The sequence below is a fragment of the Trachemys scripta genome, chromosome 2 (genome assembly GCF_013100865.1).
Source record: "Trachemys scripta elegans isolate TJP31775 chromosome 2, CAS_Tse_1.0, whole genome shotgun sequence".
In the NCBI taxonomy this organism is placed as follows: domain Eukaryota; kingdom Metazoa; phylum Chordata; order Testudines; family Emydidae; genus Trachemys; species Trachemys scripta.
This window is the reverse complement of record NC_048299.1, coordinates 236,049,326-236,066,418: the sequence shown is the minus strand read 5'-3', so window position 1 is coordinate 236,066,418 and position 17,093 is coordinate 236,049,326. Positions and strand designations below refer to the sequence as shown.

Here is a 17,093-nt window from a genome sequence, read left to right as displayed (position 1 = left end):
AAGGGGGAGACGACCCCCTTAATCCCCTGAACTAGTATAACAACTAAACAACTTTTACAAACTATTTTAACTATTTAACTATTTAACACTAGAACTGTAACTATAACTGCTAACGAACGAAGCTAGGGAGAGTGGAGAACAGCTATGCCGCGCTCCACAGTTCCAACGACCGTCAGGGGCGGTAAGAAGGAACTGAGGGGGCACCGGGTCGGCTGGGGTATATATTCAGCGCCATGAAGGCGCCACTCTAGGGGGCTCCACAGCCGACCCGCCGGTGTTGCTAGGGTAGAAAATCTTCCGACGATCGTGCACGCAGCGCGCGCACACCTAATGGAATGGATATGAGCAAGCACTCGAAGAAGAATAAATATTTAATTATGGGCTCATCAATCTAGCAGAGGAAGGTATAACACAATTCAGTGGCTGGAAGTTGAAGCTGGACAAATTCAGACTGGAAATATGGCATACATTTTTAATAGTGAGGGTAATTAACCACTGGCACAATTTATCACAAGTCGTGATGGATTCTCCAACTCTGGCAATTTTTAAATCAAGATTTGATTTTTTTTTTTTAAAAAGATATGCTTTAAATATTATTTTGGTGAAGTTCTATGGCTGTGCTACACAGAAGGTCAGACCACATGATCACAATGGTCCCATCTCACCTTGGAATCTATGAAACCATGAAAACTAAGGTTGCACAGTCAATCTTAATTTTGACATTTTCTAATTTTTGAGTGCTTGACTTTGCAACCATAACACTTTACTAATGTTTTTGGATGGAAATTTAAAAAAAAACAACAACCCTAAACTAAAAAAAACACAACAGAAATTCTATCATGTGGAATCATTTAACCCCATGTCAGTTCATCAGTTGGGTTCAGACCTGTAGATCAACAGCAGACCTCTTCTGCTTGAGCTAAAGGAATAAACAGCTGCTTACTACTACATTGACCGACACACACAATTTGCCAGAGGATTTCCCGGGTATTTGTTAATAGCAGAGAAATTTATGATTCAGGACTCCTGGTTCAGTTCAAGGATCTGTAAGGCATTGCATCTAGTCTTATAGAGCCTTCCTCCTATGTGCTCCACCCTGTCCTTCCCAGCAGAAGGCATAATGGTGATGTGGAAAGGAAGGCATGTCAATAGAGGAAGGGAAGGAGCATGGCAGAGAGGGTCTCCATTACAGCTAAATTTTCAGACATTAGGTGCATAAGGGACCTTATGCCAGTGGCATATGTTAAAATGACCCTTTTAATTTAAGGAGGGTATGGGTGACTGAGTATCAAAGGATGGTGCGATCAGCTCCCTATCATCCTCCATTACATCTAAGCTCCGTTCAGGTTCAGTGAGAATCAAGCTTGAGATGATTTACAGTGTACAGTAAACAATATTTCAGTAGTTTTTGATTAGTCTTTTGTAAAAATTAAATTAATGTATACTTTTGCTGTAGCCTACATAGGTTGGAGAGTCTTTCCTATGAAGATTTTGGACAGATTTTCAAGAAGATACTTATTTAGACAGCCAAATGAGGTATATGAAAAAAAAAAATCAAATCAACATTCTGTATCAAATATCTGGATCAAACTTAGACTAACATTTTGACACTTCTTTTCTGCTCACAAACTTTATGATCATCCTCAGGAATCTTATGAATATAAGAGACTTATAGTTAATGAATGATCCTGGATCAACAGCCGTACATACTTAAGTCTCCTATTTAGCTAGAGCTGAAAAAATATTAGGGAAGAAATGTAAGAAGATACATATATTTTATTGTTTCTGTAACAAATTTAAAATTAACCAAAACAACAAAAAAATAACACTTTTAGAATTCAACTTACCATAGCAATAAAGCGCCCAATGAAACAGAAATATGAAAGATGATCTGGATTAATTGTTGATGCTGGATTTATCTGCAGACAATAGTTGCTCTTGCCAGCATACTCAAATAGACAGTACATAGGGTTTAGAACTTCATGGGAAAGTAAGAAAAACCATTCTCTAAACAAAATAAAACAAAACAACAGAGATAATCCATAACAAATACAGATTTTTATCACAGCTTCCTACAAATGGATAAGCAAAATGGTTTAAACAAAAATATTGTTCACAGAGCTGTATTAGAAAGAACATGATACTTGGCATTGTATATGTACTACAAACAAAAAAGGCAATACAAAAATTAACACTAGAAAGTCAAGTTCTCAAAAGTTAGGAAATGTTAGAATTAAAGTTCCTGTGTAGCCTTAATTCAGCTCATTTCTGAGTCTGCATTCTGATACAATCTGTAATTATATGACTACATATTATATTTTTTCCCCACCGGACCGGTGCCTCAATCAATATACAGGATAGACGGTGTTCATCAAATGAGCAAGTATTCAATATTTCATTTTTCCTCATAATTCAATGTGTGGCCCCATGCCTTATTTACTGCACACCATTCACACCATATGCTGAATACATGGATCAGCCACTGAAGAGGAATGAGACACACACTTTGCCTGTGAGTTTCACAGCTACTGAGATTAAAAAACTTCAGTTGTATCCCATGCTTTAGAAGGGCGTTTTGGGGTACAGACCTTTTTGCCCCTATCCCTACCCAGCCTGCCCTTCCCAACCCCTAGCATTTCGCTACTGCCACCATCCTGCCCCCTTCTGTTCCTTTCTGCCCTGCTCCTATCAACTCCCAGCCTGTCTCCCTAATTTCTCTGCTCCAAACCTCTATGCATTTAAGTAGCGCTGCTTCTTCCTCTTCCTCCTTCTCCTCCATACTGCCTGAATACCAGCAAGTGGAGCACTGAGAGCACAAGAAAAACACTTTCTGTTCTCATTTAAGGGTCCTGTCATCATAGTAGCACCCAGCTGTCAGGACAAGGAATTGCAGGGAAAGGAGAGGTTACTCACCTTGTGAAGTAACTGGAGTTCTTTAAAATGTGTGTCCCTTTGGATGTTCCACTTGAGGGACATGTGCCCCGGGCCTCTGATTGGAGATTTTTAGTAGCAGTACCCTTTCTGCCCACACATGCACTCAACATATCCTTATGCCCTGTACCAAGCCTATATAGGGCTACACCGGTGAACTGCCCTCAGTTCCTTCTCTACTGCAAAACCCACAGAGGCAGCTCTGAAGCAGGGGAGGAGGGTGGATTGCAGAGCACCCACAGGGATATGCATCTCAAAGAACTCCAGTTACTGCACAAGTTGAGTCACCGTTCCGTCTTCAAGTAGCGTCCCTGTGGGTATTCCACTTTAGGTGACTCCTTAGTAGTAACCCTTTAAAGAGGTAGGAGTTTTGGAACAGAGTCTATCACTGAAGAAAGAACTGCATTGACTACTGCTGCATCTGATCTTGCAGCATGAATTAGGGCATAGTAGTCAGAAAATGTGTGCACCAAGGACCATGTTGCTGCCCTGCAAATCTCAGTAACTGGAACGTCTTTGAATATAGATACAGACATAGCAGTAGAGTATCCAGTCACTCTTATTATATATGTAACCTCGTTGAAACCATAGTAGGCAATAATATATTCAGAGATCCACTTAAAAAGTCTGAGGGGAAATAGGTTTAAAGGAGTGCTTATCTGCAGTAGAAAGTCTAGGGGTTTGGTCAAATGAAATAAAAGCAAAATGCATTCTAAGCTGATCTTAACACTTTCAATGCCCTTACAAACTTAGATGCTTCTCACCTTCAGCCAGGCTCTCCCCTTTGATCAGCGCTTCAGTCACTTAGTGACCATGATGTCTGTGAATCCTTAAGGCTATGAAGCCTCTTATCAGTTTTACTAGAAAACAGCAAGGGGCCTTCGAACAGGAGGTCTTGAAGAGAAGGTTACTCACCCAGTACAGTAACTGAGGCTCTTCGAGATGGATGTCCCTCTGAGTGCTCCACTTCAGGTGATGTGTGTCTCTGTGCCTTTGATCAGAGAATTTCTGCAGCAGTGCTCATCTAGGTTGTGCATGCCCTCTCCCTGTCTCACACTGTTGTTGGCGCCTAACTAACACCCCATGAACAGACCCTTGCTCTTCAGTTCCTTCTCTACAACAGAGTCTGGACATTGAACTCTGAAGTAGGGGGGAGAAGGGTGGGTAGTGGAGCACCCACAGTGACACTCATCTCAAAGAATCTCACCTCAGTTACTGCACAGGATGAGTAACCTTCTCCTTCTTCGAGGACCATTTCTGTGGGTGCTCCACTTCAGGTGACTGTCGAGTGGTGCCTCTCGGTAGTTGCATGAGTAAGTGATGATAACACAATAAGTCTTAACAATGCAGCCAATCTTGAGCCCTGGTTGACTGCATAATGTTTTGTGAATGTGTGCGCAGACACCCAGGTGGCTGCTCTACATATGTCCGTGATCAGTATGTTTTTTAGAAAGGCTACTAAAGTTGATAGCGATCTGGTGGAGTGGGTTTGGATCCCCACTGAGGGTTGCAGATCCTTCCATTGGTAGCAAACGTGAATGCACCTGGAAATCCATTTAGATAGCCTCTGTTCGGAAATAGTGGAACTTTTAGATAGATCCAAAGTCGAAATAAAAAGCCTCGGTGACTTTTTGAAGGGCTTAGTTCTTTCAAGGTAGAATGCTAAGACACATCTGACATATAGAGTATGTAGTACTGAGTCCTGTTTATTACCATGAGGTTTAGGGAAGAATGAGGGAAGATGGACTGGTTGGTTTAAGTGGAAAGAAGAAGGTACTTTAGGTAAAAATTTTGGGTAAGGTTTTAGGGTGACTTTGTCCTTGAAAAAGATGATATATGGTGGGTATGCCATGAGAGCCTCTAGCTGATATCTACTAAGAACACCACCTTCATCGACAGATGTGTCAGAGATTATTTTTCGAAGAGTTCAAATGGTGGCCCAGTGAGGCAGCATAGTACCAAGTTCAAGTCCCAAAGTGGGGTAGGTACACATATTTTAGGGTATTCATTTCCTTAAGGAAATATTTGCTGATTAGGTGGACAAATATAGACATCCCGTCCTCTTTGTGGTGGAAAGCGGTAAGCGCCACGAGATGTACTCTGATTGAACTATGGGATAATCCAGATTTCCTTAGCTCCAATATGTATTCTAATATCACGGGTAAGGGAGCGGTAACAGCCCTGGCTTGTTTATTTTGACACCATATGTTTGAATCTCTTCCATTTATGCAGATATATATGTATATCGCGGATGACACTAACCTGGGGGGAGAGGTAGATATGCTGGAGGGTAGGGATAGGGTCCAGAGTGACCTAGACAAATTGGAGGATTGGGCCAAAAGAAATCTGATGAGGTTCAACAAGGACAAGTGCAGAGGTCCTGAACTTAGGACGGAAGAATCCCATGCACTGCTACAGGTTGGAGACCGACTGGCTAAGCAGCAGTTCTGCAGAAAAGGACCTGGGGATTACAGTGGACGAGAAGCTGGATATGAGTCAACAGTGTGCTCTTGTTGCCAAGAAGGCTAACGGCATATTGGGCTGCATTAGTAGGAGCATTGCCAGCAGATGGAGGGAAGTGATTATTCCCCTCTATTCAGCACTGATGAGGCCACATCTGGAATACTGCATCTGGTTTTGGGCCTTCACAGAAAGGATGTGAACAAATTGGAGAGAGTCCTGTCGAGGGCAACAAAAATGATTTGGGGGCTGGGGCACAAGACTTATGAGGAGAGGCTGAGGGAACTGGGCTTATTTAGTCTGCAGAAGAGAAGAGTGAGGGGGAGATTTGATAGCAGCCTTCAACTACCTACCTGAAAGGGGGTTCCAAACAGGATGGAGCTCGGCTGTTCTCAGTAGTGACAGATGACCGAACAAGGAGCAATGGTCTCAAGTTGCAGTAGGTGGAGGTCTAGGTTAGATACTAGGAAAAAACTATTTCACTCAGAGGGTGGTGAAGCACTGGAATGGGTTACCGAGGGAGGTGACGGAATCTGCATTCTTAGAGATTTTAAGGCCTTGCTTGACAAAGCCCTGGCTGGGATGATTTAGTGGGATTGGTCCTGCTTTGAGCAGGGGGTTGGACTAGATGACCTCCTGAGGTCTCTTCCAACCCTAATCTTCTATGATTCTATGTGTGGTTGCCCTTCTGCTCTTTAGTAATATGTCCTTCACCTTCACTATGTCCTTCAGGTCAGTTCGTCATGATGGAACCCTGTAGCAGCCATCCTCTCAGGTGAAGTCTCTCCAGGTTCAGGTGGTAGACCTGTCCAGCATCCTGTGAGAAAAGGTTTGGCACAAGTGGAAGAGTGGGTAATGTATGTACTGTCATCCGCAACAGGTACGAGTACCAAGTTTGTCTGGGCCACGTGGGGGTTATCAAGAGGACTTTGGCCTTGGGGGGGTTCTTATTTTGTATTTAACCCTCAACAGTAGGGGGATCAGGGGAAACACTTATAGCAGAGATGCATCCCATTTGAGGAAGAAGGCATTGCCCAGTGATTGGAAACCCACCCTGCTCTCAAGCAGAATTATGGGCATTTGTAATTCTGGGATTTCCTGAAGAGGCCTATGGATGGGTGACCCCAGTGTTTGAATATGTTCTGTAGGCCTTTGTTGTTTAGGTCCCACTTGTAGTCTTGAGAGAATTCTCTGCTCAGCATATCCGCTGGAGTGTTCGGACATCCTGGTTGATATGTGGACATTGTGCCAGATATACCAGTTCCTTAGTTTCATGGCTTCGGCACATAGGGAATGTAATTTTGCCCCTCCCTGCCAGTTTATATAAAACATGCAGGTAATGTTGTCCGTCATTACCCTTATGGTCTCGTTCCTGATCAAGGGCAGGATGTGCAAGCACACATTGTGAACTGCAGGCAGTTCCAGAAGGTTTATGTGTAACCGTGTCTCGTTAGGAGACCATCAGGCCTGAACTGTGTGGTGCTGTAGGTAAGCCCCTCTCTCCCCCACAACCTATCAAGGATGTGTCTGTTGTGAGAATCATTGAAGGCTCAATCTGTGTGAAAGGCACTCCCACACACACATTGTGGGGTTGGGTCCACCAGTGTAGAATGTCTTGAACTTTGAGCAGCATGGTGAGGCGCTTGTTCAGGCTGTGTCTGTGTGGAATGTAGATGGCTCTTAGCAAACCCTGGATGCAGCGCATGTGAAGTCGTACCACGAATGTGGTTGCTGCCATATGGCCTAATAGTTGGAGACAGGCCCGTGCCGATATGTGTGCACTGTTCAGTACTATGGAGATCAGATTAACTATAGTGACAACTCTGTTTGGCGGTAGTGATGCTTTGGCCTCCAGAACATCGAGATGGGCCTCAATGAAGTCCAGTTTCTGCACCGGTATCACTGCTGATTTTTGTATGTTTAGTTGTAATCCCAGTTGCAAAAAAGAGGGTGATTTTCCTGTGAGTAATGTCTAGGGCATCTTCCCGGGTGGATGCTTTTAGTAGGAAATTGTCCAAGAAGGTAATTATCAATCCCTGGACGTGTGCCGCCAGTACATCGAGAATTTTAGAAACACCCGTGGTGCTGTCAAAGTCCAAAAGGCAGAACTTTGTATTGATATGTTCTGTCCCCGGAGTAAATCTGAGGAACCTCCTGTGAGTGGGATGTACAGTGAAAATAGGCATCTTAGAGAGCCAAGAATCAGTTCCCCTGTTCCTGTGCTGGTATTATTGTTGCTAATGTGACTATCCTTAACTGTTGGACCTTTACAAATTTGTTGAGTTTTCTGAGGTCTAGAATAGGTCTCCATCCTCCATTCTTTTTCTGGGTTAAGAAGTAGTGGGAATAAAAACCCTTCCATCTGTGTTAGGATGGTACCAGTTCCTTAGCACCCAGACGTAGAAGGTGGGCTACTTCTTGCTGTAGAAGTTGTTCATAAGAGGAGTCCCTGAAATGTGATGGAGACGGAGGGTGGATGGAGGTGAATGGTATCAAATAGCCTGTGTGGATTATTTCTAGAACCCATTTGTCTGTGGTGATGGATTTCCATGCTGAATAGAAAGGGATCAAACGGTGTCCAAAAAGGGGATGGTCAATGATGGTGTCAGCACTGAAGAATGGGGGAGGTCTCTTGGGCCCTCGATCGAACCCTCAAAATTCTTGTTTTGCAGGTGGCTGTTGAGACGCCGATGATTCAGCCGGAGGAGGTAAACACCTTGGAAGTCTCCGTCTGCTTGTGTGTGTCATACTGCCTCTGTTGTTGGACATATGGGGCAGACCTTGTACACTGTGTGGGACAGCATTTACCCTGTTTTTTTCTTGATGCAGGAGTGTATATCCCAAGGGAGCGAAGGGTCACCGAGAGTCCTTCAGTGTGTTGAAGGGACTCATCGGTCTTTGCTGCAAACAGCTTCTGGCCATCAAAGGGGAGGTCCTCCCATAGCAGATTGCACCTCCCTAGGGAAGCCGGACAGGTGAAGCCACAAAGCACTGTGCATAACTGTGGCTGTGGCGCATGCTGCTGTGTCTGCTGTATCTAAAGACACCTGTAAGGCAGTTCTAGCTTGGAGATGGCCCTCTGAGATGATGGCTTAAAATTGGTTCCTTATGTCCTCTGGTATGTGGTCAATAAAGTCTGTCAATTTGGAATAATTAGTGTGGTCGTATTTCACCAACAATGAGGCGTACATGGCAATCCGAAATTGCAGAGTGGCTGATGAATAGGCCTTGTGGCCAAAAATATCTAACCTTTTCCACTCTGTCATATGGGGTGTATCTGGGTTGGTGTTCTCTGCCTCGTTGATTGACTGCATCTCTTCTTCACTATCTTGGCAGTGGGAGGCAGAGAAGAGGAGGTCTCCCATAAAATCTTGACAGGATCCAGCATAGTCTCATTAATAGGGAGAGCTACCCTAGAGGGTCCTGCAGAGGCTAAAATGCCCACAAGCCTACGTGTCCTTTCCTGTATCTCTTCTGACTGGATATCTAGAGCTACAGCCACCCTCCTCAACAAGTCTTCATGAGCTCTAAAATCATTATGAAGGGGAGAAGTAGATTCAGTCACTACTGCCTCATCAGACGACAAAAAAGAAGAGGCCAAAGATTGTTGAGAAGTTCCCTCCTCCAATGCCTCTACAGGGGAATCCTAAGCATGCAACTCCGCCTGCACAGTACCAAGCCTGGTACCAGAGGAAGGAAGATGGTGACCTTCCTGTAGATGCTCCAGAGGTTTGGGAACGTGGAGGAAAACCCTACAGGGTAGAGGAGGATCACTGGTATGGAGATTGGACCCAGTTCTCTGTAGGCCCCTGGCTCTTAGGATGCTGAGACTGTGAATGGTACCACTGCTGGCAGGTACCCCACTGGGGCAGGTGGGCAGGGGTCAGCAACGTGTCCATACAAGGACACAAGTGTCTGTGGTAAAAAATTTTGAGGTCCATGCTAATTTTTCCCAAAAAAATCGAATGAGTGAATGACAACCCTCCACCCCTTCCTTCATGTCCGTCACTAAGTATGGAAATTTTGTCAAGTATCCGTTACACAACATGGTGATGCCAACCCCTGTTGGTGGGCATGCTCAGGTCAGGACACAAAGGATCCGACTTTCGAGTCCAGTGGGGAGTCTGTTTCCTCCAAAGGGGAGCTGAATCTGTCAGTACCAGGGACAGAAGTTCCAGCCCTGATGAAGAAGGCATCTGTAAAATCATTGCTGGCTTACCTCTGGGTGCAATCCTACAAAAAGGATGCTGCAAGAGTATAAGTGGCTGGTACCAAGTGGTGCTCTGGGGCTGGAGCCAGGCCCAGAGGAGCACCTGGTTCCAATACTGCTATCGTACAAGGCTCTTGAATCACAGGAGAAGCTGGTACCAACAAGTTAAGCAACTCTCTGGCTGCCTTGAAAGCCACAGGTGTCAATGACACCAGAAAGGGCTCCTTGAGCCTGCAGTACTGAATGGTGTGCCAATTCTTCAAGGATTAGTCCCAACAGACCCTTCCTGGGATCCAGAATCAGCAGTCCCTCCCGGCTCACAGATTGCTCCAAAGGATTTGACTTTTTTGAGTGACCCTCCGAGTCCTTTGAACACTCAGTGCCTTCCTTTTAGAGGGTCCTGGTACCAAGTCTTTAGGAGACTTATGCAGTCTCTTTGGCACCAGCAACGCAGTTCAGCCTGAGGATGCTGTTAGAACAGGAAGAGCACTCCTAACAGACTCGGAAGTGCTTGGTACCCATTCAGAGCAGGAGGATTCCAACGGCAGAAGAACCACAGACACCTTGAGCAAGTACTTGAGTCTGGTAGCCCTGTCATTTTTCAAGCAGGGTTGAACCCTCTACAAATGTGACATCTGTCACTAACACGCACCTCTCCCAGACAGTTAAGAAGTTGTGGTGTGGGTCACTCACTGGCATAGACTTGTTACATGAATAACAGGCCTTGAAGCCAGGAGAACAGGGTATCAGTCTGGTAACAAGCCCGGTACCCATTCGGGACACCAGTAATCCTACACTAAAAGTGTACTATACTACACTTAACTTAATCCTATAACTAACTCTTCAGATATACTATAAAAGACTAAAAACTAATACTACAGGTACAAGTTACATTAAGGAATGGAAGATATGAAGAAACAAAGATCGCAGCTCCAACAACAACCATCACTGGAACTAGGAAAGAACTGAGTGGGGTCAGGGGCAGAGCGGCTCCCTTTATGCCTGCATGAAGTGGCACGAGGCTCATGCTGCCCTGAAAAGTACTGCCAAGGAAAAAATCTCCAACAACTCTGCACGAGATCCACACACCCACCTACAGTAGAAAGGACATGTGCAATCACTCAAAGAAGAACTCTGTTTTGCTCTTCTTATCCTCTTCATTATCCCTGGAATGGGAAGCTCTCGTTATTGGCAGTGCGGTTGTTGGTATGCCAGTCAAGGAGAGAGTTTTGGGAAGTGGAGTTTTGGTACTGTCTTTCCCTTGGAAGCTATCAGTGACCGTGATCTCCAGGACGACAGGGCACTGACAGACGTGAAGGGTCCCCATACAGGGGAGTGTCGCTATACCCAGGTCCGAAGCCGGTTTTAAAGCTTGCTTCATCATTAATAACCTATACTCAATATTCTTGTTTTTACGGGCTCATCCCTTAAAAGAAGAATGGATTTTACACTTGCTGGGAACGTGAGAGTCTTCCATGCAACAAGTTCAGTGGGAGTGCTAGTCACTAAAAAGGACTGCTTCTCGACAAGAGAAGTACCTGTTAAATCCTGGTGAGCCCATCACCCCTGACAAGAAAAAGTTTTTCAAGCCCTTATTAGTGGAAAAAGAAAACCAAAAGAGTGTGTGTGCGTGTATGTATACATGTTTTGGGTTTTTTTGTTGCTGTTAGAAAAGGAAAGGGGAACAAATGTTTCAATTATAAGGTACTAAACCTACTACTACTTGGAACTAACTACAAAGCTAAAACACTAATACAAGGGGGAAAACAGGTACACAGTAGACTCCATCTACTTGATAGTAGACTCCACCTCTGGCCAAAGGCGGTTGAGAAGGAATTGAGGGCGATTTGCTCACATAGCCCTACAAAGCTTCGATACAGGGCATGAGGATGTGTAGGGCACATGTGCAGGCACTGCTACCAAAAATCTGCGATCAAAGGTGCACATGTGCTCCTAAAACAAAGCACCCATAGGGACACTAATCAAAGAAGTAGTCCTGCTTGGCCCCTCAGAATGTTTGAAGAATTTTCCTGCCAGCCTCTAACAAACCTCTACAGAACATGTGCAAACTGCAATTTTTAGAGGCTTATAATTCAACTTTATTTGGGTGGATTTTGAGAGAGAGAGAGAGAGAGTAAAAAGCACCCCTTGGGTCCCAGGTTGACTTACTGAAAGTGGCTAAAAAGGTTACCTAGGTCACAACAATAGAATATGCAAAGTGAGTGGGCCTCTTTCCACAATTTACAACCCTATTTTGATAAGAGTGCAATCGTCTAATTTAAAAATAAAATCTACAAGTATTTAAAACAAGGTTGATAAGGAATTTTCTTTACCTTGCCAAACCACCATAATCCAATCCTTCTTCACCTCTGAATATAACATATAATCGCCTCCTTAAATCATAAGGTTTTAAAGCCATGATCTATGAAACAATTTTAAACAAAGTTAAAAAAATACAAAGGCTCATTAAATTAATTTACTTTCAACCCATTAAACAAACTGATTTTTTCAAATTCAGACTATTATTAATTATATGTATTATGGTAGCACCTAAAGACCCAGTTGGGGATCAGGACATTTTACCTTAAACAGAGGTACGAATATTCATTTAATAGCTTTGTTAAATTATTTTAGTTTACAAATTTTGTATTGAATAACAGGGAAAGTATTGAACAAATTATTTCAATATATTAGGCAACTCTTCTTTAATGGGTAAGTATAATTTTGGTCCAAACTATTTGATACTTTTCCCTTTAATAATATTCTTCCTGATGGCTCTGAAGGTATTCCATGGTATTTTTGCTGGGATGAGAGGGAGCAGTTTTAGACTGGGAATGTTCTATTTTTTAGAACAGAAGGCAGCATATTATCGGTGAAGTATACAATGCTATAGGTTAAGAATTGTAAATCCTAGTTACACAGGTTTAATCTTTGAAGTAGTAGTTATGATAGAACAACAAATTTTAAAAATCAAGGTTTTCCCTATTAACGATTGCAGTCACAAACTAAAGCAGCATATTGTAACACTGTCTTACTTCAATGAACATATTTAATACACCAGACATCATAGCCTTACTTGTTGGAAGGAATCCTCAAACAGTGTCTGTCTGGATACATTAATCTTCACATGGCTCGGCAACGCATTTGACTGTAAGCATAAAACAACACCACATAAGCGGCAGCATACGCTAAATGAATGCTGTGACGGAGTATACAAACCCCATATCAGTAAAGGCAGAGTTAAGCAGCTGCGCTGATCCCAGGTGGCCCCAACCCCTGCCACACTCACAAAGCATGCATGGCTTGGAGGAGGCACTCAAAAGAAGGCAAGGCCAGCTCATTAGGCATGCAAGCAATAGAAGTGATCTGACCTACACTCAGAGCTCCTGGGAAGGAGCACTGTAGGAGCTCCTGCTGCCTGAGGCCAAGCTGTAGTCACTTTGCCAAACCCACAGAGAAGAGATTCAAGACACTCAGACGGTCTGACATATTACCTTTGATTTCAATTATTTAATGTCTTTATTTTATCCTTTGGGAAAGAGGGGACATGTAGGAAATGATCCAGGGAGGTAACAAACAGTACTTTAGTGTGCAGGACATAGCTGTCTATTACTGGGCCCTGGATCAGAACCTGGTGGAAAGAGTGATCCTCTGTTTCCCCCACCAGCTGCTAGAGGGTACAGAAGGCAGAAAGCCTACTCCTGGGAAATCTAGGCGAGAGAGTGTCCTGAAGATAGAAGGATCAAGACTCCGAGATCTCTATTCAGGAGAGGCCTAGACCCCCTCATCTAACCACCAGAGCCACCCGTTGCTGGACTCTTTATATACCCCAAAAGAGATGGACATAAATGCATGACCTGGCCAGAGGGCCAAGTTATGTGAGGGTTGAAGCAACTGTCAACAAAGGGTGCTAAGAAAAAGGAGCATGCTATGTCCACACCCAGCCACAAGGGGGCGCCTAAGTCAATGAAACCCCAGCACAAACACAAATTCAAATTCTCAGAGATAGATTTAATTACTACTACAGTACCTGACACAAGTAACGGAAATGAGCAAGTTTCCATCTAAAGCTACGTTCATAAGCAATTTGTGGGCCTTTATTTCTGTAAAACAATATATTTGAAGTGTTTTAAATCAATACAACATATAGTGAACAGTATAATCAGCTTGTTTCACCACTAGACCAACAGTTTGTGCATTTCAATAAAACACTAATTCAAGCTCACAAGAAATGGCCACCATAAAAAGACTAACATATGCTCCAGTTTTATTTTCTGGTGTTGGTTCAAAATCACACAGCCAAATTTTAAATGTAAACTAACTTTTGTAACCTGTTAACTCCTTAAATTAACGAAAAAGACCACCTACAATGTCATCAGAAGTCAGTCTTAACTCTATATGTAAGATGCTGTTCAGAGCACTATCAACATGCGGGCACCTATATTCACTGAACTATAAAAAAAAGTATTCATTGATCAGTACATTGTTTTGAAACACTGGGTATCAAGAATTACTTTGTTTAGCTACCAATATATTTGATATAGCAATATTTCAGCTAAAAGAGTACTTTATTACCAGTATTTGAATATTCTTTATTTTCTTCAACTATTGTATTAATAATTATGATCTAGCTAATATTCAAATTTTACTGCCCTTCTCAATCTATTTCTACTGCATTTATAAACATGGTATATGAGCACTTGACAATAATTAGCCCTACTTTGTTCATTTGATGTATCAAACAATTAAAAAAAATTATCGCAATTAATTGTGAGATTAAAAAATAGGCTTGATTAATTGCAGTGTTAATCACACTGTTAAACAATAGATACAATTTATTTAAATCTTTTTGGATGTTTGTCTACATTTTCAAATAAAAAATGTTGATTTCAGTTACAACACAGAATACAAAGTATAAAGTGCTTACTTTATATTATTTTTATTACAAATACTTGCCCTATAAAAAAAATAAACAAAATATAGAGTATTTTTCAGTTCACCTCATACAAGTACTATAGTGCAATCACTTTATCATGAAAGTGCAATTCACAAATATAGACTTCAGACTGCATGGTCCACATCTCCTCCCTCTCAGATTTGGAAAGAAACTTCAGAGTCTTAAACATTGGTTTGAGTGCTGTAGCTATCTTTAGAAATCTCCTATTGGTATCTTCTTTGCATTTTGTCAAATATTAAGTGAAAGTGTTCTTAAATCGAACAACATATGCTGGGTCACCATCCAAGACTGCTATAACATGAAATATATGGCAGAATGGGGGTAAAAAAGAGAAGGAGACTTACAATTCTCTCCCCAAGGAGTTCAGTCACAAATTTAATTAATGCATTATTTTTGTAATGAGCGTCATCAACATGCAAGCATGTTCTCTGGAATGGTGGTCGAAGCATAAAAGGGCTTACAAATGTTTAGCATACCTGTCACGTAAATACCTTGCAATGTCAGCTACAACCGTGCCATGCAAACACCCATTCTCACTTTCAAGTGACAGCGTAAATAAGAAGTGAGCAGCATTATCTCTCGTAAATGTAAACAAACTTGTTTGTCTTAGCAATTGGCTGAACAAGAATAGGACTAAGTGGACTTGTAGGTTCTAAAATTTTAAATTATTTCATTTTTGAGTGCAGTTACTTCTACGTTCGTAAGTTGCACCTGCACGATAGAGACTGCACTACAGTACTTGTACAAGGTGAATTGAAAAATACGATTTGTTTATATATTTACAGTGCAAATATTTATAATAAAAATAATATAAAATGAGCACTGTACACTTTGTATTCTGTGTTGTAATTGAAATCAATATATTTGAAAATGTAGACAAAAATCCAAAAATATTCATTAATAAAATATCAATTTAAATTTAACAGTGTGATTAAAACAGTTAATTATGACTAATTTTTTATCTAGTTTGTTTTGTGTTAATTGCTTGAGTTAACTGTGATTAATTGACAGCCCTAGAACAAAGTTATATCACAGAATATTTCAATGAGAAAGGTAATGTTGGTAGTTAAATCTCCAAAATAGAAAATAATTACAAGGCAGCAACTTGTACTGCACTTAATGCTGATAGCCCATATAAAATATTAACTGTTCATTAATATGTGGAATACTATTCACTATTAAACAGTGAATAATCTTTAAAAAAAAAAAAAAAAGAAAAGAAAAAAGAAAAACTCTATTAGCAGCTCACTTACACAGAGGATTTTCCAGTTCGAGGATCATTGAAGGTTGTTGTCCTTGTGTTATGATCAACAAAATATCTGACACCTTCTCTAGTGTATCTGATTTCCCAGCCCTCAGGAAGTGGGTCCTCATTTTGTAAACTGTAAAACGAATTGAAAACCGTACACTTTTTTCACATGAAGAAACTTACAACAATGTTTAAGTATGATCATTTGATCTGCACACATCAATATAGACATTATATAACACCAACCCTTGAGTTCGGGGGTCTTCCCACTGTGTTGTCTTGGTGTTGTGATTCACAAAGTACACCCTATCATTTGAATCCACTCTCCTTTCTGAAAAAAATAAAAATTATTAAATAACAAATTTTGGTTACAGTCACATTACTAAATTAATAGCTTATCATCTTACCCCAGCCTGGTGGTAAAGGCCCAAGTGGATCATTTTCTGCTGACAACATTGAAGCCTAGTTATAAAGAACAAACCAGACACAAATTTATATTAAAGAATAATTATAGATAAGTCTAATTAAGATACTTTTTAAAATACACAAGTTATGTGTTCTGTCAATTCTTATAAACAAGATCATGTCTTTTTCTATAAAGATAGTCTCCACCAAAGAATCTACATATGAATTGCTTAGACTGTCCTCTCCAGCATCCCTTGAACAATAGTTCTGCTAACAACAGTACTGGAAAACATGTAAGGTAAAGTAAGATCTGAAGGATCTACATGAAAATACATTATCCTGATGCCCAAGGAAAGTTAAAATTCAAAACTAAGTATACAGTATTAGTTTTGTATGTTACCCCTTATAAGTAATAACAAATAACTAAATGAAGAATAAAGTATGTTATCAAGTATTACTTTTGATATTTTTCTCTTCATTGCCATTTGGATTTCAAAGCCATTTATCTTACTTGAAAGGACCTTTAGCACATGAATAAACTCTAAAACACTAGTATGTCTAAAAAGTTAGTCAATCCTAAAATTTCTAAATAACTAGCATCAACCTTACATTTAAAAAAATTAAATCAGGCACCATTTATGGCAAATGAATTTTTGATTGAGTTACTGATTCTTTATTTCAAGAATATGGTTCTTTGGCAACATACTATTTCAACACAAAATTTACATAACACTAAAGTATATAATTATTAAGCTATGTTAAAGTAATACTGTAGTTTAGGCAAAAACTAAAAAAAGTAAGGAGAATTTAAAGTTTTCCTTGTGTCCTTAGCTCTTTGTACTAAATTTATAGTTAGTCATTCAACATCTATAGTTTTCAAC

General features: G+C 41.2%; 1 protein-coding gene across 2 annotated transcripts in view; it reads right to left on the bottom strand.

The window, feature by feature from the left end:
- WWP1 (WW domain containing E3 ubiquitin protein ligase 1) overlaps nucleotides 1–17,093 on the bottom strand; it is a gene marked incomplete in the record, with an annotated part of 149,162 nt that overhangs the window by 50,099 nt on the left and 81,970 nt on the right. For both annotated transcript variants that reach the window (XM_034763223.1, XM_034763224.1), the window contains 7 exon segments: nucleotides 1,848–2,007; nucleotides 11,935–12,023; nucleotides 12,678–12,749; nucleotides 13,632–13,704; nucleotides 15,812–15,940; nucleotides 16,054–16,138; nucleotides 16,215–16,269. In XM_034763223.1, coding sequence (XP_034619114.1) covers nucleotides 1,848–2,007; nucleotides 11,935–12,023; nucleotides 12,678–12,749; nucleotides 13,632–13,704; nucleotides 15,812–15,940; nucleotides 16,054–16,138; nucleotides 16,215–16,269 — 663 coding nt within the window.